This window comes from Ranitomeya variabilis, chromosome 2, assembly GCF_051348905.1.
Source record: "Ranitomeya variabilis isolate aRanVar5 chromosome 2, aRanVar5.hap1, whole genome shotgun sequence".
Taxonomy (NCBI): domain Eukaryota; kingdom Metazoa; phylum Chordata; class Amphibia; order Anura; family Dendrobatidae; genus Ranitomeya; species Ranitomeya variabilis.
In genome coordinates, this window is record NC_135233.1 from 915926310 (window position 1) to 915952651 (window position 26342).

Genomic DNA, 26342 nt, shown 5'->3' on the forward strand with positions numbered 1-26342 from the left:
TGGGTCAGTAATGGTGTGGGGTAACATTTCTTTGGAGGGCCACACAGCTCTCCATGTGCTCACCAGAGGTAGCCTGACTGCCATTAGGTACCGAGATGAGATCCTCAGACCCCTTGTGAGACCATATGTTGGTACGGTTGGCCCTTGGTTCCTCCTAATGCAGGACAATGCCAGACCTCATGTGGCTGGAGTGTGTTAGCAGTTCAGCAGTTCCTGCAAGATGAAAGCATTGAAGCTATAGACTGGTCCGCCCGTTCCACAGACCTGAATCCGATTTAACACATCTGGAACATCATGTCTCGCACCATCCACCGTCACGTTGCACCACAGAGTATCCAGAAGTTGGCGGATGCGTTAGTCCAGGTCAGAGAGGAGATCCCTCAGGAGACCATCCGCCGCCTCATCAGGAGCATGCCCAGCATGTAGGGAGGTCATACAGGCACGTGGAGGCCACACACACTACTGAGCATCATTTCCTTGTCTTGAGGCATTTCCACTGAAGTTGGATCAGCCTGTAACTTCATTTTCCACTTTGATTTTGAGCGCCATTCCAACTCCAGATCTCTGTGCGATATTAGTTGTAATTTACGTTGATAATTTTTAGGTTTTATTGTTCTCAATACATTCCACTATGTAATGAATAAAGATTTACAACTGGAATATTTCATTCAGTGATATCTAGGATGTGGAATTTTAGTGTTCCCTTTATTTTTTGAGCAGTGTATATATATATATATATATATATATATATATATATATATATATATATATATATATATATATATATATATATATATATATATACAGTATGTGTGTGTATTCTATGTGTATATATCTATTCTATCCATTCTATTATAACGTGTCAGTGTGATTTTACTTTAGTGACGCTTGAATTGCCGGCTTTTCAAAGGAGGTATGGTTCTACAGGAAGTAGGGTTTTTTTTCTCTGGGGGCACTCATCTTTATTAGCAAGCACAAAGAGACCCAAGTCAGCCCTAAAAATGCATGAAAAAAAGCCCCTAAACCGCGAAAAAAAAACGCAAACAAAAATGCACCAAAAACGCTCTAAAACATGTGTTTTTGCCACAGCGTCTTTCCTGCCAAGAAATCAGGTTTTGCTGCAGAAAGAGAGCAGCAAAAACACCCAGTGTGAACATACCCTATGTAAGTAAAATAAACTCTAATCACTGCCTAAGACCCATGTTTTACCATCACATTTTTCATGGAGAAAGTTGATTTTACCTTGTTGTCATTTTACATTAAGTTTACTGTTACTGACATAATAGTTATGTGGCTCTTTACACAAACATTTTGGAAGCAGTTTTATAAATTTGGTATGTCCGATCTTTGCATTGTTAAAATCCCCCAAAATTGTTGTATGGACCTTTCCGACAAACAATTGTGTCAGAACTTGCAGATAATTATGTTTTTTGTTACATTTAAATAATATCGTTGAATACATTTTTAGGAAACATTTTTATTTCAGTATTTTATTTTATTTTTGTTTTTAAAGTGATTAAACATATTGCTCATTTCCTACTGCAAAACGTTCTGAAATCTCTCTAGTTTAATACAATAGTGTAATGACATAATTTCTTTTTGTAGGATCATGAAGAGAAACTGGATGAATCTAGAAATTTTGTGATGAAAGAGACAGAAAACAATGAAATGAAAAGCCATCGGTTGGTATATTTGATTTTAAGCTGAATATTTAACATTTTTATTCTTGTATGTTTGTGGCTGGTCTCAGGCCTTATTTGATGAATTACTACATTATATGAAAATTTAAAATAAAAGCATGTTTGTTTAAACAAAACCGCTGAGGTGGATTGGCTTATGTTGCATACTATAAAAATAAAGCACATCAGACCTAACATTTAGTACAATATGACTTACTAACATATTCCCTAAATGCACAGGTTAAGATCACCTCCGGGCATCTATATTGCAAAAAAATCCTCATGATAAAAACAGAATGAGAAAACATTCTGAATTATGTAAGTGAATAAATAAATACATATTAATAATACATGTAAATAATCAAAAAAGCATAAAAGAGCATATACCCTGTAGTAAGTAAATAAATAAATAGTAATAGTACATGTAACTAACATAGGCTTGTTAGTTAACACAAAAAAAGCATAAAATCCACCCCACTGCCACAAAGTGCACCCAGTCCTATCTCTAGTATTAAACCGTTTGTTTGTTTGTTTGCTTTGCTTTAGAACATGCTTTTAGGCATCTAAATTAAAACATAGGGGCCGATTCCTCAAAGTGACAGAAAAGTTAAACACTTTGTAAAGTTGTACATTTTTGAAGTAATGCAACTTTTTGCATTTTCACTCCAGTTTGCAGCAACTTTGTCAAAATGTGTTGAACTGAGTAGTATTGCAGTGTGGCTTTGTCCTCCTATCAAATGCAGCTAAAGTGACTATGTATTTTTTAACTCCAGAAATGCTCCAGTCCTTGACTGGAGTAGCATTTCTGGTGAGTTACACAGAGGCACACGCCACTGAGAAGATGCACCCAATTTATTAAAGGGGATATCCGGACCTTAAGATGCTAACAGAGCCAGCTACCTGTCTGTTGTACCCAGCGACAGTCATTGACCACTCCTGCCTGAGATTCAGCTGCTTCCTGTTCACAGAGCAGCAGTTTCTCTTCCTGTTGACAGGGCGGGACTACTGGCGTCATGCTGATTGACAGCCAGCTTCCCCCAATTAGGCAACGGAAGCCATAGATGGCCATTCATTTAAAAGGCCACATGTTGTACTTCTTTTCTCCTGCAAGTATTACTTAGATGTGGGTGCATCATGTTATCAGTAAATCTTATAAAACAGATTGTGTATGGTCAAATGTAATTTTCTTCCAACTTTATAAATCAGTACATGGAGAGGGTACATGATCTCTTTGATAGGACCATGCAGTTACCTGCCTTCGTATGATTGAAATTGTAGAAACTTGATTCCAGCTCACCAGTTGCTCTATGCTCATCCACCTGGGGTTCAGACACCGGTCTCGCCCTGGCCTCACATCAAGGATAATAGAAAAAATTGGAGTCTGGCTCAACAGGACTAGACTTTCCTTTTCTTTTTATTTTTCAAAAGAAAATATGGTTCATACAAAAGAAAAATTTACATGGTTAACATGACCCAGTCGACGCGTTTCGACTGCGCTAAGCAGTCTTTCTCAGGACTCATGAGTAAGGAAAATCCAGTCCTGTTGAGCCAATTTTTTCTATTATCCATTATTGAAATTGCCTGGGGTTTTCTTTTATACACTGAATGCCTACGGACTGGGGATGATCATAAAGCAGCAGCAGACCAGTTACTCATAGACTTGACAGTTTATAAAGGGCATCACTTTAGCCTTGACTGAAATGATTAGTGTGCCATTATATGCATTATTAATCTTATCAATGAAGTTTAACTACCAATGAATTAATCTAAAAGATCTTGACAGCAGGGGTGTGTGGAATAATTGTATTATTGATGCTTTGAGCACAACACGTCGTATATGAAAATTGTATTACCTTTTATTGAATGAATTACTTGGATCATAGTTGTGTGGAGGTTGTGTGGAAGTGACACAGATGGGGGAACTGGTTATTAGCGCCTGCACTACAGGATAGTCACCTTTGATGACATTAGATTACTGTGACATGCATTTTTGCAATAGACTCAAGTCTACATTTGAATGCTTGTACGCATATAATTACCGTAAAGTGCACTTTTACTCTTCTATACACAGATTGTGGTCTGTAAACTAATAGCCAACAAAAGCAAACTCAAATAAATGGTGGGGAATATGTGCTGCATTGTGTATTTGTTCATACTAAATTCATTGAATTATAATTAAGATGAAGTCCGATATCCGGTCTTTAAATATTGCTTGGTTTCATACCTGGCATTGTAACAGAAAGTAAAAAATGTGACTGTTACATCTGCTGGAGCGCACACTGGGAAGCAAGCTGGATAGTAGGAGAACAGAGTGCGCTAGGGTGCACAATCGGACCAGAATACAGAGGGATACCCGTGCTGGAACCAAGACTAATCCAGCACAGATGCAAAGGTAATAATCAGGCACCTCATAAAACAGGGAGTGGCCTGATAAACCTGTTGCAGCCGCCCGGAGGAGGGTACCGAGGAGCGAGGTAAGTGTCCCGGGGCTGGGTGGCAGATGGCGGTGTAACAGTCACCCAGCACACGATAAAAAGTCCATTTATTTCAGCATAATTAAAAACTCCACATGATATGCAAATGAGAACATACAATAACGTCCTCAATGGATCCTATTCATTTAAGATTAAGTTCATTCAAGAATAAGATACATTAGGGATCAAAATGTGTCAACTAATTGAGTATTTGCTGGGATGTACTGTAACACACCATGCACTATACAGTATATGCATGTTCGTGTATCTTATATCATGTGGAGTCTAAATTATTATGGAAGAAATTTACTTTTTATTGTGGGCTGGTTCAATTTTCGGGCTTTAAATTGACTGAATTCCCCATACTTTATATGTCTCAATTATCTTTTTTTAATATGTGTTTTCAAGTTGTAATTTGATGAATCTCTATTTCAATTATTTTTCTGAAATATTTCATGATTGTTGCACACACAAACTTACTGTGTTGTCAAGCAACACATCATTAGCAACTTGACTGTCGTAAAACATCTGCCACTGAACTGTAGACAAGAAGGTGGCATCTAGCCCTGGTATCGGATAAGCATGCATTCCTCTGCCTTCTGCTGTCTCATTTCCTGGAGTTTATGGTTCCAGTGAATACAATATTGCACTTTTTACAGTACAAGGTGTTGTAAATTTGCCTGATCGAATAAAAACTAACATTGTTTTCTGTTATTCAAGACAGATCTTAAGGCCCCATACACATTACGTAAAGTCATAACAAAAACTAAGTATATGCATTAAGACAAAATATAAAAATCTAGTTCTAAAAAGGTCTTTACATCAGGTAAATTCAACCTCAGATGAAAAACAACACATGACATGACAAATAACACTGTCATTATTTACAGTATTTACCAAAATCTAGGTCAAAATGCAGAAGCTAAGTGTGAATAATTAAGTAAACCTTTAGTGCAGTGTTTCTCATCTCCAGTCCTCAAGACCCACCTACAGGTCAAGTTTTCAGGATATCCTTAGTATTGTACAGGTGACTTCATCACCTGCTCAAGCATTAATTACAACACCTTTGCATTACTAAGGAAATCCTGAAAACATGACCTGTTGGTGGGCCTTGAGGATTGGAGTTGAGAAACACTGCTTTAGTGCATCCATTGAAATTAAGAAAGTAAGTAGCAGCTAAGTGCAATTAATCAAATGCCTTTTATTAATTGTTCTTCAGAAAGCGTGACCGACAGTTTGATGTTTTTGGAGATACAATGTTGTTGCCTCTCAATGGTGGAAGAGTTTTAAGGCTATTCAAGATCAATAAATACTCCATCTTTCTTCAGTGAGGAAGTTTATTGATAAGTGGAAAACAATCAAGACAGTTGACAATCTTCCCATGAGTGAACATCCCTGCAAATTCTCCCTAAAGTACTCAAAATAATTGAAAAAAACAAAGCCTAAGAGCAACAGCTCAGACTCTAAAGGCCTCAGTTAGCTTGTAAAATGCTGAACAAGTAGGGCTTGTTTGGAAGGGCTGCCAAGAACAGACCTCTTCTTTCGAAAAAGAACATGGAGGCATATTTAAAGTTTGCAAAGTTGCAAACCACAGACTTTTGGAACATTGATTTGTGGATAAAACAGACCAAAGTGGAGATTTTTGGTCGTAATTACCTGCACCATGAAAGCCAAACACAACATCTCAGCCAAAGCACCCAATACCAACTGTTAACTACAGTGGAGAAGGGTGATTTATTTTGTCTTTCTTTCTATTCCCTTGGAACCTTGCATCCATTAAGTTGACCAATTACTCCTCTGTTTAAGAAAGTATCTTAGCGTCAATAGTAAAGCCATCTATCCAAAAGCTAAAGTTTGGCCGAAACTAGGTGTTACGGCTGGCGGAACGCACCGAATAGATTAAAGATGATAAAGGTACATTCGCAGCCCGGCGGCCACCGTGCAGAGATGGAACCTGCTGCTAAGTAATGGCGACACTATATGGCGTAAACTCAGGCTCAGACACCCGGTAAGAACTAACTCCACTCTGTTGCTTCACAGAGTCGCAGTGAAACAAATGAAATGCTGTGCCCTGTTAGCGAGCACAGGATGCAGCAGACGAACACTAGTGGGATCCCCGAGACTCACCCCCACTAAGCTGGTGATTGATCCCGCTCTGACCCTCGGTGGCTTTTGAGCCCGCGCCTGAGGGCACCCCGAGTCAGATGCAGAGATCAAGTGGGAATTCCCACCCTTCACTGACCAGTTGTCAGGATAAGTTAAGATTACTGCACAGTGTGCGTGCAGTGCCATGCAGGCGGACACTGCTGGTGTGACGCAGTACAGATCATGCTCTGGTGTAGGATAGCACTGTCAGGCGCTAGGTAGCTCCAACATTTGCGAACATTCAACAACACAAGGAATGGGAATGATTAAGGAGCGATTGCCAGAACAAGCACACATCCACACACACACGATAATAGGTTTATACTAGCGCATGGCCGTGCGGCCATGCAAACCTTTTATAGCTGTAGCACTCAAGGACCTTCCTAGTGGTCCAATAGGAGCTGCTACAGGACCTGAGCGTGTGAACCCCGACCTCCAATGGGTGGTCATCCTGTGGGCATGCTCAGTATGGGAAAAGCAGGACTTAGTCCCTGAAACGCCTGCTCGCTGCTGATCAGTGCTGGCTACAAGGGCAGAGCCTGGAAAGGCAGTAGTAACCAAGCGCACAGTATAAGCTTGAGCCAGGCGCTGGGACCGACGTCTCCGCTGAGCAGGCTCCACTGTGGCTGGAGGAGAATGGGAGACCGCAGCAGACATGGTTCGAGATTCCCCCTGTGCAGCGACGGGAACTCGACTCCTAACACTAGGTCATACAACAGGACTTTGATCCCAAGCTCACCAGCAAACCTGCATCATGAAAGAAAAGAATCAGGGTTCTGTCTTGGCCCAGACAAAGTCCAGACCTCATCACAATTGAAATGCCATGGTGGAATTTTAAAACAGCTGTGCATAACTGAATGCCCGCAAACCTCATTGAACATATCAAATGTAATGAAGAGTAGGCCACGATTCCTGGAGAACAATATGAAAGACTGAAGTCATGCAGAAAACAATTTCTTAAGTCTGTTGCTGCTAAAATCGCACAGTATTGGAGGTGATCCGGCTGCTTATTTGCAAAATCACGTGCCCCTTGTTATTATCATGTTTATTATTATTCCCATTAATTCACTCAAAAGTTAGTGTAAAAAACTGCACCTTTCCGTGCCGGACGCTGTGTTTTTTGCCTTAATTGTAGCTGTGTCAGCATCACACTGTGTAACCCTACCGAGTGAGATGGCGCTGCATTTCTATTGCAGTAGGGGTAGGCTACATCCAATTACAGTAGTTTCCTCTATTCTTTCTTTTACCAGTATGCATGCATTTTGTGTTGTTTTTCAGATCACGGATATTTTGCAATGTTGCTTGTTCGTGTGATTGATTGTGAATCTGTAGAAAATCCTCAAGTGTATATCTCTAAGATAACTAGCATTCTTTGGGTTTGTAAATCATCATCGGCATGACCAGAAACGTATGCATTTTTTATTAATATATGTGAAGTGAGTTAAGAACACATTCGTATGTATTGCATTTTATTGCAGATTTTTAGTTTGGACATCCTCTTACGTCTAAAAATGGCCTACGGAATTTAGAGCATAGAAGAACTTGACAACAAATAGGTCAACCAGACTGCATTCGTGCGAGTGCAAGAAAGCATGTCCTGTGTCAAAATTGTCAATGGTGTGTCCCTGATTGCACCACTTTGTTGCTTCCTCTGCACTATTTATTATTACTAAATGGTAATTACTCATAGATAGCACTCTTAGTCCTTCTTTTACTCCCTTTTATACTCAGACTTGGGTAAAGAATTGCATACTTTAAGTTTTGTGGTGATTTTTAGGAAATGTAAAATCTATCACACTACCTGAATAAATTCCCAAGTATTCCCAGTTCCTCCTTTCTGTGTACTGAAATGCAATCTAACATTTACTCAGTGCATTCCTGTGTCTATTATACTGTATATGATGGCTGGCCAATCTATCACCCAGTTATGTCTTTCCTGACATCAGTGCTCTCCTGTGTACAGACAAAAGTGCAAACTTACAGGCCATTGTTATTATTTGTGCCTTTTCTTTGTCTGTTTTGAGTGTATGTAATTTTAATGCAGTGGCTATTTGGAGAATTGTAGGTTGCGGAGACATTTTTAATTTTACATTTAATGATAGGTTACCTCATGTTTCAGGGCTGAGGATACACCACTGTTCTAAATTTTATTCCTTTCTGTTACATAGATTGTCTGTCAAACTAATTGGAATGCATTAGATGAGTTGAGTTCCTGTCTAAGGTCATACAAAATGAAGCCTATCATTCCCACAGCGCTTGAAGTCTAATTTAAATATGCTAAATTCTCCACCAGCAAAACAAATACATTACTGTAATGTTAACATTTTGTCTTCAGATTGTTTAAACCTTCGGCAACTTAAAACATGTTACAATCCTAAACTCGCCTTATGTGATCGTAGAGTGAACGTTTCTAGCAAAAGATTTTATATTTTCTTTTTTTTTTTTTTTTGGCTGCTTGTGCTCATAGCGGAATGTTACTGTATTCGGCTTGTTATATCTCACCTTTTGAGTGAGCTCTTCAAAGCCCTTGCTCCAGAAGAGCATCTGGAATACAGCATAGACTAACAACTTGGGGGTAACAGGGCAGCTTGGTTAGAACTAGTGGGGCTCTGGAAATTGGTTGGTGACTGTGGACATAGAGCAGTAGTGACAGAGTAGAGGAGATCAGGAGGATCCCTGAAGCAATGTAGCAGTCAAGTGATGTAGCCAAGTTGAGCAGCTCCAAAGATTCACTGTTGAAGAAGCATAGAGTTGGTCTGAAGTCACACTGTATTATTTATCTGACTTTCTCTGAGAGTGTATTATGTATATATATATATATATATATATATATATATATATATATATATATATATATATATATATATATATATATATATATCAGTACAGACCAAAAGTTTGGACACACCCTCTCATTTAAAGATTTTTCTGTATTTTCATGACTATGAAAATTGTACATTCACACTGAAGGCATCAAAACTATGAATTAACACAAGTGGAATTATATATTTAACAAAAAACTGTGAACCAACTGAAATTATATCTTATATTCTAGGTTCTTCAAGGTAGCCACCTTTTGCTTTAATGACTGCTTTGCACACTCTTGGCATTCTCTTGATGAGCTTCAAGAGGCAGTCAATGGGAATGGTTTTCACTTCACAGGTGTGCCCTGTCAGGTTTAATAAGTGGGATTTCTTGCCTTATAAATGGGGTTGGGACCATCAGTTGTGTTGTGCAGAAGTCTGGTGGATACACAGCTGATAGTCTTACTGAACAGACTGCTAGAATTTGTATTATGGCAAGAAAAAAGCAGCTAAATAAAGAAAAATTAAGGTCAGTCAGTCCAAAAAATTGGGAAAACTTTGAAAGTGTCCCCAAGTGCAGTGGCAAAAACCATCAAGCGCTACAAAGAAACTGGCTCACATGAGGACCGCCCCAGGAAAGGAAGACCAAGAGTCACCTCTGCTTCTGAGGATAAGTTTATCCGAATCACCAGCCTCAGAAATCGCAAGTTAACAGCAGCTCAGATTAGAGACCAGGTCAATGCCACACAGAGCTCTAGCAGCAGACACATCTCTACAACAACTGTTAAGAGGAGACTTTGTGCAGCAGGCCTTCATGGTAAAATAGCTGCTAGGAAACCACTGCTAAGGACAGGCAACAAGCAGAAGAGACTTATTTGGGTTAAAGAACACAAGGAATGGACATTAGACCAGTGGAAATCTGTGCTTTGGTCTGATGAGTCCAAATTTGAGATCTTTGGTTCCAACCACCGTGTCTTTGTGCGATGCAGAAAAGGTGAACAGATGGACTCTACATGCCTGGTTCCCACCGTGAAGCATGGACGAGGAGGTGTGATGGTGTGGGGGTGCTTTGCTGGTGACACTGTTGGGGATTTATTCAAAATTGAAGGCATACTGAACCAGCATGGCTACCACAGCATCTTGCAGCGGCATGCTATTCCATCCGGTTTGCGTTTAGTTGGACCATAATTTATTTTTCAACAGGACAATGACCCCAAACAAACCTCCAGGCTGAGTAAGGGCTATTTGACCAAGGAGAGTGATGGGGTGCTACGACAGATGACCTGGCCTCCACAGTCACCAGACCTGAACCCAGTCGAGATGGTTTGGGGGTGAGCTGGACCGCAGAGTGAAGGCAAAAGGGCCAACAAGTGCTAAGCATCTCTGGGAACTGCTTCAAGATTGTTGGAAGACCATTTCTTGTGACTACCTCTTGAAGCTCATCAAGAGAATGCCAAGAGTGTGCAAATCAGTAATCTAAGCAAAAGGTGGCTACTTTGAAGAACCTAGAATATAAGACATATTTTTTGTTGTTTCACACTTTTTTGTTAAGTATATAATTCCACATGTGTTAATTCATAGTTTTGATGCCTTCTGTGTGAATATACAATTTTCTTAGTCATGAAAATACACAAAAATCTTTTAATGAGAAGGTGTGTCCAAACTTTTGGTCTGTACTACAGTACAGACCAAAAGTTTGGACACACCTTCTCATTTAAACATTTTTCTGTATTTTCATGACTATGAAAAATGTGAATTCACACTGAAGGCATCAAAACTATGAATTAACACATGTGGAATTATATACTTAACAAAAAAGTGTGAAACAACTGAAAATGTCTTATATTCTAGGTTCTTCAAAGTAGCCACCTTTTGCTTTGATGACTGCTTTGCACACTCTTGATGAGCTTCAAGAGGTAGTCACCGGAAATGGTTTTCACTTCACAGGTGTGCCCTGTCAGGTTTAAGAAAGTGGGATTTCTTGCCTTATAAATGGTGTTAGGACCATCAGTTGTGTCGTGCAGAAGTCTGGTGGATACACAGCTGATAGTCCTACCGAATAGACTGCTAGAATTTGTACCATGGCAAGAAAAAAGCAGCTAAGTAAATAAAAATGAGTGGCCATCATTCCTTTAAGAAATGAAGGTCAGTCAGTCAGAAAAATTGGGAAAACTTTGAAGGTGTCCCCAAGTGCAGTTGCAAAAACCATTAAGCGCTGCAAAAAAACTGGCTCACATGAGGACCGCCCCAGGAAAGGAAGACTAAGAGTCACCTCTGCTTCTGAGGATAAGTTTATCCGGGTCACCAGCCTCAGAAATTGCAGGTTAACAGCAGCTCAGATGAGAGACCAGGTCAATGCCACACAGAGTTTTAGCAGCAGACACATCTCTACAACAACTGTTAATAGGAGACTTTGTGCAGCAGGCCTTCATGGTAAAATAGCTGCTAGGAAACCACTGCTAAGGACAGGCAACAAGCAGAAGAGACTTGTTTGGGCTAAAGAACACAAGGAATGGACATTAGACCAGTGGAAATCTGTGCTTTGGTCTGATGAGTCCAAATTTTGTGTGTCTTTGTGTGACGCAGAAAAGTTGAACGGATGGACTCTACATGCCTGGTTCCCACCGTGAAGCATGGAGAAGGAGGTGTGATGGTGTGTTGGTGGTTTGCTGGTGGTGGCACTGTTGGGGATTTATTCAAAATTGAAGGCATACTGGCCAGCATGGCTACCACAGCATCTTGCAGCAGCATGCTATTCCATCCGGTTTGCGTTTAGTTGGACCATCATTTATTTTTCAACAGGACAATGACCCCAAACGCACCTCCAGGCTGTGTAAGGGCTATTTGACCAAGAAGGAGAGTGATGGGGTGCTACGCCAGATGACCTGGCCTCCACAGTCACCAGACCTGAACCCAATTGAGATGGTTTGGGGTGAGCTGGACTGCAGAGTGAAGGCAAAGGGGCCAACAAGTGCTAAGCATCTCTGGGAACTCCTTCAAGATTGTTGGAAGACCATTCCCGGTGACTACCTCTTGAAGCTGATCAAGAGAATGCCAAGAGTGTGCAAATCAGTCATCAAAGCAAAAGGTGGCTACTTTGAAGAACCTAGAATAAAAGACATATTTTCAGTTGTTTCACACTTTTTTGTTAAGTATATAATTCCACATGTGTTAATTCATAGTTCTGATGCTTTCAGTGTGAATGTACAATCTTCATAGTCATGAAAAAAACAAAAATCTTTAAGGTGTGTCCAAACTTTTGGTCTGTACTGTATGTATGTATATTTATATATATATATATATATATATATATATATATATATATATATATATATATATATATATATATATATATATATATATATATATATATATATATACATAAATATTTATATATATATATATAAATATATATATACATACACATGTGTATATATATATATATATATATATACAGTATATATATATGTATGTATGTATGTATATATATATATATATATATACATGTGTATGTATATATATATTTATATATATATATATATATATATATATATATATATATATATATATATATATATATATATATATATATATATATATATATATATATATATACAGCAGCGTTGCACCATTGCAGTGTAGAGTATAAATCCATGGGGAACTGAAATGTAGTTATTGGATATGCACTAATAAAGGCATTAGTGTATTCATTTATCAGAGGAGTGCTTTCATTTTTGGATATTATGTATGTTGACAAATGTATATATTTGCCCTCCTGCTATGATGTCATATTCATGTTTTACCTTTTTAAGTTCCATGAATTTTCTTTTAGGATTATAGCCAAATGTCACGCTTTGAGCACTTATTGGCCATTGTGCTGGATGCTGCTGTCTTGCCTTATGCGATGATATAGTTAATCATTTCTTATGGAGAATGCATTGAGACATAGCGGCAAGTCACTTAATCCTCACTTGAACTCTGTGTGACTTGAGTGATATTATACATGCCTTATTTTAGAATTATTTGTCTGCTTTTTGCTGCATGGCTCCAATAAGATAGGGCTGTTGGTAATATTCTTGTACTGTCTAACCTCGTGACTGTAATAGGATACGAGCACTCACTTACCTGTTGGCCTGAATTAGTTTTTGGCTGTTAGGTGCAGTGATTAAACTGAAAGGCTGTAACATTTTTATATCTATATTTTCCTTTTTTCAGATCGCACATTTGTTTTAAGTTTGCTGCCAATGCACTACATGTATTCATTCATATGTGCTAATTTAGCCCCGGGATTATTGTTGGTTTCCGAATAAATACCGTACATTTCTTCATCAGTTGATTCAGGGCATTTCCTAATAAGTCGTGCATACTGAAAGAGCTCTTAGAACATTGGACAAGTCAATTGAATTTCTTGTCAAGCATTTCAGATTCTTTGATTTACATTTTGCACTCGAAATTCCTCCCTAGAAGTTGAGGATGATTATAATTTCTAATTCTAGACTCTAATAATTGAGCATCTGTCTGTAAGACAGCTTCATGAAATAATGTAAAAATGGAATATTGTTGCCTGAAAATTTTTGTCCCCTCAGAATTTTCCATTTTCTACATTTGATCCAAAACTGCATTAGATTTTTCCACAAACATTAAAAGTAGATAAAGAGAGCAAAATAAAAGGAATACGTACAAAATAATAGCCTTTGTCATTTTCTTTTCTTTTTGAAAAATTATTAATATTATCTGTCTGAGAGGCCAAACTAGAGCTGGGTGATTTTGACAAAAAATAAAATCAATTTTTTTTTTTTTTTTTTTAATATAGACGATTTTCTATTTTATTCTCATTTTTTTTTTGTTCGTTTAGCTAAATTTAGTCCAAATAAGTTTAAAATAAAAAAAAAAAAACATTAGGTCCTCCAGCAATGCTGTCTGGCAGTCTCTGACTTCTGGTTGTTCAGCAATAGCGTGTTATCACAGGAGATTGCTGAAGCCATCATGTGTTAAAATAACACAATGTCATTAGAAAGAATTGGAAACAGCACAGAAGTCACAAAGTGAAGACATTGGTAATCGTATTGACAAAAAATCCATCAAATAGATCAGTCCAAGCCAAGTAACAGTCAAAAAAATAGCTGGACATTCGCATAATCCACTTTTCTAGGCAGGGGATACAAAACCTCAGTGTCTCCGGTTGCACACATTTTATCAAGCTTGCAATGTCACATCTTTGTATTCCCTGCCTGAATAACATGGATTATTGGTGTTGCGACCATGAGGACAGAAGAAACGGACAGAGAGGGGACCCTCTGGGTCACGGCACTGAAGCTCCAACGGGCGAGCGAACCTGGGAGACCAACCCCAATACAGGGATCGTGAGGAGCAGGCCCGAGGAGTCAGATACCGCTATTGCTGGAAACCAAGAGGGACGGCTCAGAAGAGTATTAGCGAGAGAAAACGGACTACAGAGAAATCCAGCAAAAAGGCGAGACAGAGAAACAAGGACGAGTCAGGCATCGCTGGTAGGGAGGAGACGCCAGATATACCTGATGCCAAAATCTGATTGGAAGGCAAGGACTGCTGGGAGGGAGCAGAAAAGAGTTAATTGAAACAAGGAGTCCGCACCCGTGCCCTAAAGCACCTGAATGGAGCAGAGACTGACCGAGAGAATGCAGGAAGAGGAACACCATGCTGAAGCCCCCTAGTGGCAGAAGAAGGAAACAGAGAACCAGGAAGACGTCTGGAGCGAGGAGGAGCCGGCCGCACAGGAAGCTCGGGAACAGTAGCGACTGCAGTGGAGGGAAGGACAGCGAGACGAGAAGAGCGGAGAGGAGGAAGAGAGGCGACGGACATTGCAGCAGAACCAGCAGCGGAAATGGGTGCGAGCGAGGAGGAGCCAGCGCGACGCCTGGACAGGTCAGTAGAAGCGGCAGTTGTAACAGTACCCCCCCCTCTTAAGACTCCCTCTCCCATGACTGTCAAGAAATCTTCTCAAAATACGTGGAGCATTAATATTCCCACGAGGCTCCCAAGATCTCTCCTCGGGACCGAAACCCTCCCAGTCGACGAGAAAGAAAGCCCTCCCTCTAACTTTCTTCATGGCCAGAATATCTCTCACAAAGTATTGTCATCCCCTAACGGTAAAGGAAAAACTGCAGGAGAAGAAAATCTATTAAGGATGACAGGTTTAAGGAGCGAGACATGGAAGGCATTAGGGACCCGAAGCGAAGCATGCAACCTCAATTTATAGGCCACATTGTTAATGCGTTTAAGGATCTCAAAGGGGCCAATATAGCGAGGTCCCAACTTGTAAGACGGAATCTTCAAGCGAATGTGTCTAGTAGACAGCCACACTGTCGCCAGGATGAAACAGTGGCAGATCCCTTCTCCTTTTGTCCGCATGTCTTTTCATTCATGTAGCAGCAAGAACAAGAGCATCCTTGGTCTCTTGCCAAACCTGAGAGAAGTCATGAGAAAGGGCATCAGCTGCTGGAATGCCAGAAGACGGAGGCACAGGAAGAGGTACACCAGGGTTACGTCCATATATCACAAGAAAAGGAGACTTGGTAGACGACTTGTTGGAATGGTTGTTATGGGCGAACTCTGCCCAGGGAAGAAGTTCTACCCAGTCATCTTGATGGGCATTGGTAAAATGGCGTAGATAAGATGTTAGCACCTGATTAATACGCTCCACTTGCCCGTTGGTCTGTGGATGATAGGAGGAGGAAAAATCCAGAGAAATGCCAGAAGTTTACAGAGAGCTCTCCAAAAATGAGACGTAAATTGTACCCCTCGATCAGAAACGATTCGCTGAGGTAAGCCATGCAGGTTGAAGATTTGAAGAATGAAGATCTTGGCTAATTCCGGAGCTGAAGGTAAGCCAGGGAGTGGAACAAAATGAGCCATCTTGGAGAATCGATCCACTACCACCAAGATTGTTGTGCAACCAGAGGAGCAAGGTAAATCAGTGATGAAATCCATGGCGATTTGCTGCCAAGGACCCTCCGGCACAGGCAAAAGATGCAGAAGACCAGAAGACAATTTTCTAGGAACTTTATTCCTAGCACAAGTTGCGCAGGTGGCCACAAAGTCATGCACATCTTGACGAAGTGACGACCGCCAGTAATAGCGAGAGAGAAGATTGAGAGTCTTCTTGATTCCTACGTGTCCAGAAATCTTTGAAGAATGCCCCCAGCAAAGTACCTCTAGCCTCTTGTCTTGAGGGACAAAAGTCTTACCAGGCGGAGCAGGAAGAACTCTCACAGGGGCTACCGTGAGGAATTTTGCCGGATCAATAATATGTGAATGAACGTCGTCCACCTTTTTGGGTTGTAAGGATCAAGAGAGAGCATCCGCTTTGGTATTCTTGCTACCTGGTCGAAACTGAAGCTTGAAGTCAAAACGACAGAAGAACAAAGACCACCTGGCTTGTTGGGAATTGAGTCTCTGTGCTGATTGAAGGTAGGCAAGATTCTTGTGGTAGGTAAAAATTGTAAAAGGGTGGATGGCTCCTTCCAAAAGATAACAGCACTCCTCTAAAGCCAATTTTATGGCCAGGAGTTCTCGATCACCGATGGAATAATTGCATTCTGCGGAAGAAAAAGATTTAGAGAAGAACCCACAGGGCACAAGATGTCCGGAGGATGACCTTTGAGAAAGTACCGCCCCAGCTCCTGTGGAGGAGGTGTCCACTTCCAGAACAAAGGGCTTACAGGTCACTGGCCGATGTAGAACTGGTGCAGAAGTGAAGGCCTGCTTCAGGGTGATAAAGGCATCTTCAGCCTCCGGCGGCCAAGAATTAGGCGTAGCTCCTTTCCGGGTAAGAATGGATAGCGGCTTAGACAAAGAAGAGAAATGGGGCACGAATTGTCTATAGTAATTTGCAAAGCCCAAAAAACGTTGAATGGCTTTTACCCCAAGTGGACGTGGCCAATTAAGCACAGCGGACAACTTCTCAGGATCCATCTTCAATCCAGAATCGGACATAATGTAGCCCAAAAACAGCAACAAGGTTTGTTCAGAAAGACACTTCTCAATTTTGGCGTAGAGACAATTCTCTAGAAGGCGTTGCAAGACCAAGCGGACACTCTTTCTGCGAGAAGCAAGATTGGGGGAAAAAATAAGAATGTCTTCCAAATAGACTACTAGGCAGGAGTGCAGAAGATCCCGAAAAACCTCGTTGACAAATTCTTGGAAAACTGCCGGAGCATTACAAAGACCGAAGGGCATGAATAAATACTCATAATGGCCGTCACGCGTGTTGAAAGCCATCTTCCATTCATCTCCGGCACGTATTCGGACCAAGTTATAGGCCCCCCGCAAATCCAATTTGGTAAAGATTCGAGCCCCTCTCAGGCGGTCGAAGAGCTCAGGAATAAGCGGAAGAGGATACCTATTCTTGACTGTGATGTTATTTAGGTAGTCAATGCAGGGCCGTAGAGAGCCATCCTTCTTTCGGACGAAGAAGAATCCGGCCCCCGCCGGAGAGGAATACTTCCGGATGAAGCCCTTGGCCAAGTTCTCTCTGATGTACTCGGACATGGCTGATGTCTCGACTGCAGACAAAGGGTATGTTCTCCCTCGTGGAGGCGTGGATCCAGGAAGAAGCTCAATGGGGCAATCATAGGCCCGATGTGGCGGTAGGGACTCAGCCTCCTTCTTATCAAAAACATCAGCAAACATATGATATGCCTGCGGAAGACCAAGAAGTTTATTGGGTGTTGGAGAGAGGGTAGAAGGAACCACAGAGCGGAGACAATGTTCATGACAGGAGTGTCCCCAGCGAAGAACCTCGCCGGTACGCCAATCTAGGACTGGCTCATGCGACCTGAGCCAAGGCAGACCTAGGAGCTAAGCGTGGGATAAATTAGGCAAAACATAGAAAGCGATTTTTTCTCGATGGAGGGCTCCTACTTGCATCTCCAATTCGAGCGTAACTGAAGTAACGGGAACTGATAACTGTTTGCCATCCACAGTCAAGATAATACGCGGGTCTTCTAGGGAGACAACTGGTATATGGAATTTATCCACCTCCTGTTGGTGAATGAAATTGCCAGCTGCACCCGAGTCCACATACGCGTCCCAAGATCTACGCTCCCGACCTAAAAAAATCAAAACTGAAAAAGTTAATGGTAGAGAGGAATTTGGGTCACCTAGGAAAGCCTCTCTTACCTGGCCTAGGTGGAGGAGTTTCCCACTTTCTCTGGACAAGAGCGCAAAAAATGATTAGCTCCTCCGCAGTAGAGACACAAGCCCTGCGCCAGCCTATCCCTGCATCGCTGTTCCGACAACTTTATGCGATCGACTTGCATAGGCTCTGGGGCAGAAGTACTGGGAAGAGTGGAAGAGGTAGGAACTGGTGACCGATAAGGCCTAGGTGGTCTCCTCTCTTTGCCAAACTCGCGGAAATGCTCCTGAAACCGTAAATCGATTCTGGTAGCAAGAGAAATTAAATCCTCCAGAGAAGTTGGAATGTCCCGACCAGCAAGCTCATCCTTAATCTTACCAGAGAGTCCCCTCCAAAAAACCCCAACCAGAGCCTCATTGTTCCACCCCAGTTCAGAAGATAGAGTGTGAAAGCGAATGGCGTATTGCCCCCACTGTAAGAGTACCCTGTTGAAGGCTGAAGAGAGACTCGGTAATGGAAGCCAAACACCCTGGTTCGTCGAAGACCTTACGGAAAGTTTCCAAAAAAACTAAAATATTAGTGACTACAGGATCATCCCGCTCCCATAAGGGGTTTACCCAGGCCAAAGCCTCCCCCTCGAGGTGAGACACGATAAAAGCCACTTTGGCTCGATCAGAAGGGTATTGTTGGGGTAATAACTCAAAATGTAATCGTCACTGGTTCAAAAAACCCCGACATAACTTGGGATCTCCTGAATACCTAGGAGGTTTACCCAAACGTGGCGGAGGATGGGACACAGAATCACGAGGCGGGACAGAAGCTGCTGCAGTAGCCGTGGCTTGAAGAGAAAGCAGGTGGTCGTCGACAGACGCTATGTAATTGAGTATATGCGACTGAGTATCTCGCTGCTGTGCCAGTTCCTGCTGGAGCCCAGCCAAAAGAGTAGCATTCCCGGGATCAGACGCCTGCAAAGCAGACAACCGGGTGTCCATAGATTTCATAATGGACATGATCCGAGACTGATTTTCATGCAAAAAAAGTAATTCCTTTTGTGTAGCCGTAGTGGAACCAGCGGGGTCCATGGCCTGATTATACTGTTGCGACCATGAGAACGGAAGAAACGGACAGAGAGTGGACCCTCTGGGTCATGGCACTGAAGCTCCAACGGGCGAGCGAACCTGGGAGACCAACCCCAATACAGGGATCGTGAGGAGCAGGCCCGTAGGAGTCAGATACCGCAACTGCTGGAAACCAAGAGGGACGGCTCAGAAGAGTATTAGCGAGAGAAAACGGACTACAGAGAAATCCAGCAAAAAGGCGAGACAGAGAAACAAGGACGAGTCAGATACAGGGCCAGAAGCTTGCATGGAATGCACACGATAATCAGGCGTCGCTGATAGGGAGGAGACGCCAGATATACCTGATGCCAAAATCCGATTGGAAGGCAAGGACTGCTGGGAGGGAGCAGAAAAGAGTTAATTGAAACAAGGAGTCCGTGCCCGTGCCCTAAAGCACCTGAATGGAGCAGAGACTGACCGAGAGAATGTAGGAAGAGGAGCACCATGCTGAAGCCCCCTAGTGGCAGAAGAAGGAAACAGAGAACCAGGAAGACGTCTGGAGCGAGGAGGAGCCGGCCGCACAGGAAGATCGGGAACAGCAGCGACCGCAGTGGAGAGAAGGACAGCGAGACGAGAAGAGCGGCAAGGAGGAAGAGAGGCGACGGACATTGCAGCAGAACCCGCAGCGGGAATGGGTGCGAGCGAGGAGGAGCCAGCGCGACTCCTGGACAGGTAAGTAGAAGCGGCAGTTGTAACAGTTGGTTTGATGATGCTCTATTAATTCTTATTTTTGAGAGTTCACATAACACATTATCTCTGAAGGCCAAGATCCAAAGACCGGCTGGGGGCTGAAAAAAATCCACACCAAAATCTGCTTGACTTGGTGCGGATTTCCAGGCTTTTTTCTTATTAACTTGTGTTGTGTTCATACTGTGTCTTTTTCTGACATTTTTGGAGCAGAAAACACTGCAAAAACTACTGAAAGAAAAACTCCTCAAAGGAATGAACATAATAGATAATGAAAAAACAACTTGGTGGTCTTATTGTGCAATGTGTTCATTTTTTAAGGTTCTTTTAAAAGCTAAGACTTTGAAAAGATGGCAAGAATTTAAAGATGTGACGTGTACATTCTACAGGTGATTTCCCTAGGAAAACACTCAATACTTAACTTACAATAGATGTCAATAGAAAGGCTAAGTAGACACTTTTTTTAGTGATTCTGCCACAAAAAAAATGCTAACATTTTATTTTCTTTATGGTGATCAAACACCGGAAAAAGAGAGCAGAATAGCACTCAGGAAACAATCAAAACACGATAGCAAAAGATGCTTTAGGTTTACAAAATTCCTGGGGTAAAGAGAATATTCTACTGTAGAGGATCTTAGGCATAAAAATGGTTGCTTTTAATCTGCGTAAAATGTGTTTTAGGTAACCATACATAGTGTAAACATACCCATAAACTAGTCAGACTGGAGTGGGATGAAAATCCATCAAGGGGTGAAGAATTATCTTTATAAAAGTTTATGGAGGCCATGGAGTGAAGGTGAAAAGGCAGAGGAGGGTGCTGAGGACAAAAGGGAGCAAGTGTAAGGGCATTATCCCTTCCCTCCTCCTCTGCCCTGGAGAAATAACTGGAAATAGCACACAGCCTGAGTGCAGAACATGAGGAAAGGCTTAAAGGGAAGCTCCAAGGAGATACAAAAGAGTATTTTAATGTGCATGCCTTTATAACTATGAGGCCATCATCCTGACACCTCCTGCTACTTGAATGAGATTGTGAATCTGCTTTTAAGTGCCCCCTCTTCCTTCTGGTATGTTAAGTCAGGGTTCAAGGGTGTGGCCTGCTCTTTGCTTCTAGTAACAGCCTGCCCCCTGATAACATCTCCTTCCATGCATCCGAGATCAGGGGGCATGGCAAGCCCCTGTCAAGCTGCAGTCATTCTATCTGAGCTCTGCTTGCCCTCCCTTTCCACCCTTCATTCGGGATTCATGCCTGCAAATACAGGTTAAGATTCACTTCAGAACAAGCCATAATGTGTACTGCCATGTGTCAGGCAGGGAGCAGAGGCAATGCGCTGATCGACACATATCAGTGCATAATGAACTGTCATGGCTTGTGCTGCACTGCACCTGCACTGACGTGTGTCCATCAGCGCTCTGCCTCTGCCCCCTGCCTGACACATGGCAGTACACATTATGCCTAACGTGGCTTGTCCTGCAATTGGTCTTAGCTTGTGTTTGAAGCTTCTTTATGACATGTCTATGGATGTGGATGGAGCTATAACTGTATTAAAGAAGCTGTGAAATTATAAGGCATGGTTCCCAGTGGGGAGGAAGAGCAGTCAGAGCTCACATAGGTTGACTGATCTCGGACTGAATAGAAGATGTTATGAGGGGGCTGTATACAAGCCAGGACCAGGCCACACTCCCTGATCTGTGACGTAACGTGCCAGAAGGGCGGAGGATCACTGAGAAGCAGACCCACCGCCACATTCAATCGCAGGTACTGTTAGGATTACAAATATTGATATTTGATTTATAAGGCTATGTCAATAAAAACACTTTAATCTCCCCTAAATATCCCTTTAACACTCTTATAGAGAAAGGTGAGGCCATATGAGGAGCTGAACACATTTTATTATTTGAGGTTAGGGAGGGCATAGTAATTAGAAGAATTTAGGGAATGGAGCAGGAGAACAATGAAGGAGAGAGGAGGAGACAAAGGCGCGAGGAGGGAAACTCCATGTCCTCACAATTTCCTTTAGAATTTTCTGATAAAAGTCGGAATTCATTGTATAATCAATGATGGCAAACCGTCCTGACCCATGTTTCACAGATAGTTTGAGGTTGTCATTCCGTATTTCAGTGGGGGTTTGTTGTCCATACAAAACACTTCTCATTTAAACAAAAAAAGCTTTATTTTGGTCTCAACCAGCCAAAAAACTTTGTTCTTATATCATTGTGGCATTTCCATTGATATTTGCAAATGTGAGAGATTTCTTTAGTTGCTTTGAACTTACCTTGGGTTTCTTTGTTACCTCAAGGATTATTTTATGCTGTTGGAGGTAAGAACTTGAACTTCCTTAATTTTTAAGCAAATCTATCTGATAGTGGATTGATGTAGTCTATACTTTTTACAGATGTTTTGTAAACTACTCCAGCCTGCATCATCAACTCTACTTCTGTGGTCCTCAGACATCTCCTTGTGCCATGATACACTCCCACAAGCATGTGTAGTGAAGATCAGTCTTTGAAAAATCCCTGCTTTTTAAATAAAATTGTTTCCCACTCACACTTGATTGTCGTCTTATTGATTGAAAACACAAGACTCTTTACCGCATGATCAAAATCAGTTAATGTTTCATGGGCCAATCTATACTTTTCCCTCTCACCCCACCCCCCTCCTTCTCCCCCCTTAGTTCATATGATCCCTATTTTTTATACTACAGTTCTCCATGCTTCTTCCTTTTTTCTAGGAACCAAGTTTTGTGTGATGTACCTATTACTGATTCTGTTATCTCTGTGCTGACTGTATCGGTTTAAAACTTAAAAATGTATTGTTTAAAAAAACCTGAAGACTAATTTCAGCTACATACATTTCAGGACCCTGCATCTTGTTGTTCTGGGGACGTTGGAGGCACCAGCAGCTTCAAAAATTTGTCTGCTGCTATGACAAGGCATTTTGCAGCTGCTCTTTTAACCTTACGCAATTGCCTGTTGGAAAGAGTGCTCAATTTTTCTTTATCAGCACGCACACGTGTGTGCTGGGAATCAGCTACATACTTCTTGATTGTGCGATGACCACGATGAAGTGTCTTGGCAATGTTGATTGTAGTCATGCCTTGACCTAAATACTCCACAATTTGTTGCTTCTCAGCAGCCAACACATCCTCTTTCTTTCCCATTTTGGCAAAAAATGTAGGCTGCTTAATAATGTGGAACAGCCTTCTTAAGTAGTCTTGCCTTTATTTGGACACACCTGCCAAACTAATTTGCACAGGTATCTGCAATTGTTTTCAGTGATATAAAGAGCCCTGACACACATCACCATCAATGAGTTTAAATGACAAACAAAAAAATTCTAACCTTATCACTCCTAAACCCTTTGTGCATAATAATTTGGAACACAGTGTATATGTTATTAAAAAAAAAGATATACCGGTATACATATATATATATATATATATATATATATATATATATATATATATATATATATATATATATATATATATATATATATAGTAAAACTGGAACAGCACAATGCTCACCGGTGGGTGCCTAGCCTCCTGGGTTGAGTAGTCCACTCCTCCACCCAAATGTATACAAGTAGAACAAGAGAAGGCAGCGCTCCAGATACTTTTCAAAGTGAAAAAAAGTGAGGTTTATTCAGCCTACATCTCTGTGCGACGTTTCGGCTCACACTGAGCCTTTTTCAAGCCTTGAAAAAGGCTCAGTGTGAGCCGAAACGTCGCACAGAGATGTGGGCTGAATAAACCTCACTTTTTTTCACTTTGAAAAGTATCTGGAGTGCTGCTTTCTCTTGTTCTACTTATATATATATATATATATATATATATATATATATATATATATATATATATATATATATATATATATACACTGTCCAAAAGTAGGTGGACAGTATGTGTAATAGGGTTATGAAGGAGGGAATTAATCAAACATGGTTTTTGCGGTTCAAAGTTCTCACCACACATCTAGATAAGTTCCTTGGGGGGGGTCTAGTATCCAAAACGGGGTCACTTGTGGGGGGTTTCTACTGTTTAGGCACATCAGGGGCTCTGCAAATGGAATGTGACGCCCGCAGACCACTCCATCAATGTCTGCATTCCAAAACGTCACTACTTCACTTCCAAGCTCCGACGTGTGCCCAAACAGTGGTTTACCTAAACATATGGGGTATCGGAGTACTTAGGACAAACTGGACAACAACATTGTGGTCCACTTTCTCCTTTTACCCTTCGGAAAATAAAAAATTGTTGCTAAAAGATCATTTTTATAACTAAAAAGTTTAATGTTCATTTTCTCCTTCCATGTTGCTTCTGCTGCTGTGAAGCTTCTTGAATGTGGTTTTGAGTTCCTCGAGGGGTGCAGTTTTTAGAATAGTGTCACTTTTGGGTATTTTTAGCCATATAGAACCCTCAAACTGAATTCAGGTGTGAGGTGGTCCCTAAAAAAAATGGTTTTGCAAATTTTGTTGTAAAAATGAGAAACCGCTGGTCAACTTTTAACTCCTATAACTTCCTAAAAAAAAATTTGCTTCCAAAATTGTGCTGATGCAAAGTAGACATGTGGGAAATGTTATTTATTAACTATTTTGTGTCACATAACCCTCTGGTTCATCAGAATAAAAATTCAAAATGAATAATAATAATAATAATACTAATAATAATAATAAATCAAAATAATTGTTAATATTATAATACTTTGAACGTGGCATGGTTGTTGGTGCCAGAAGGGCTGGTCTGAATATTTCAGAAACTGCTGATCTACTGGGATTTTCACGCACAACCATATCTAGGGTTTACAGAGAATGGTCCGAAAAAGAAAAAAAATCCAGTGAGCGGCAGTTCTGTGGGTGGAAATGCCTTGTTGATGCCAGAGGTCAGAGGAGAATTTGCAGACTGGTTCGAGCTAATAGAAAGGCAACAGTGACTCAAATCGCCACCCGTTACAACCAAGGTAGGCCTAAGAGCATCTCTGAACGCACAGTGCGTCGAACTTTGAGGCAGATGGGCTACAGCAGCAGAAGACCACACCGGGTACCACTCCTTTCAGCTAAGAACAGGAAACTGAGGCTACAATTTGTACAAGCTCATCGAAATTGGACAGTAGAAGATTGGAAAAACGTTGCTTGGTCTGATGAGTCTCGATTTCTGCTGCGACATTCGGATGGTAGGGTCAGAATTTGGCGTAAACAACATGAAAGCATGGATCCATCCTGCCTTGTATGGAGCATCTTTGGGATGTGCAGCCGACAAATCTGCGGCAACTGTGTGATGCCATCATGTCAATATGGACCAAAATCTCTGAGGAATGCTTCCAGCACCTTGTTGAATCTATGCCACGAAGAATTGAGGCAGTTCTGAAGGCAAAAGGGGGTCCAACCCGTTACTAGCATGGTGTACCTAATAAAGTGGCCGGTGAGTGTATATATATATATATATATATATATATATATATATATATATATATATATATATATATATATATATATATATATATATATATACACTCACTGGCCACTTTATTAGGTACACCTGTCCAACTTCTTGTTAACACTTAATTTCTAATCAGCCAATCACATGGCGGCAACTCAGTGCATTTAGGCATGTAGACATGGTCAAGACAATCTCCTGCAGTTCAAACCGAGCATCAGTATGGGGAAGAAAGGTGATTTGAGTGCCTTTGAACGTGGCATGGTTGTTGGTGCCAGAAGGGCTGGTCTGAGTATTTCAGAAACTGCTGATCTACTGGGATTTTCACGCACAACCATCTCTAGGGTTTACAGAGAATGGTCCGAAAAAGAAAAAAAATCCAGTGAGCGGCAGTTCTGTGGGCGGAAATGCCTTGTTGATGCCAGAGGTCAGAGGAGAATGGGCAGACTGGTTCGAGCTGATAGAAAGGCAACAGTGACTCAAATCGCCACCCGTTACAACCAAGGTAGGCCTAAGAGCATCTCTGAACGCACAGTGCGTCGAACTTTGAGGCAGATGGGCTACAGCAGCAGAAGACCACACCGGGTACCACTCCTTTCAGCTAAGAACAGGAAACTGAGGCTACAATTTGTACAAGCTCATCGAAATTGGACAGTAGAAGATTGGAAAAACGTTGCTTGGTCTGATGAGTCTCGATTTCTGCTGCGACATTCGGATGGTAGGGTCAGAATTTGGCGTAAACAACATGAAAGCATGGATCCATCCTGCCTTGTATGGAGCATCTTTGGGATGTGCAGCCGACAAATCTGCGGCAACTGTGTGATGCCATCATGTCAATATGGACCAAAATCTCTGAGGAATGCTTCCAGCACCTTGTTGAATCTATGC

The 26342-nt window shown here is 41.4% G+C and overlaps 1 protein-coding gene across 10 annotated transcripts in view; it reads left to right on the forward strand.

The window, feature by feature from the left end:
• The window catches only part of ZBBX (zinc finger B-box domain containing), a 336677-nt gene that overhangs the window by 241331 nt on the left and 69004 nt on the right, over window positions 1-26342 (forward strand). For all 10 annotated transcript variants that reach the window (XM_077290622.1, XM_077290624.1, XM_077290619.1 and 7 more), the window contains exon 13: window positions 1606-1682. In XM_077290622.1, the coding sequence (XP_077146737.1) occupies window positions 1606-1682 (77 nt within the window). The remainder of the gene's footprint in view (window positions 1-1605; window positions 1683-26342) is intronic.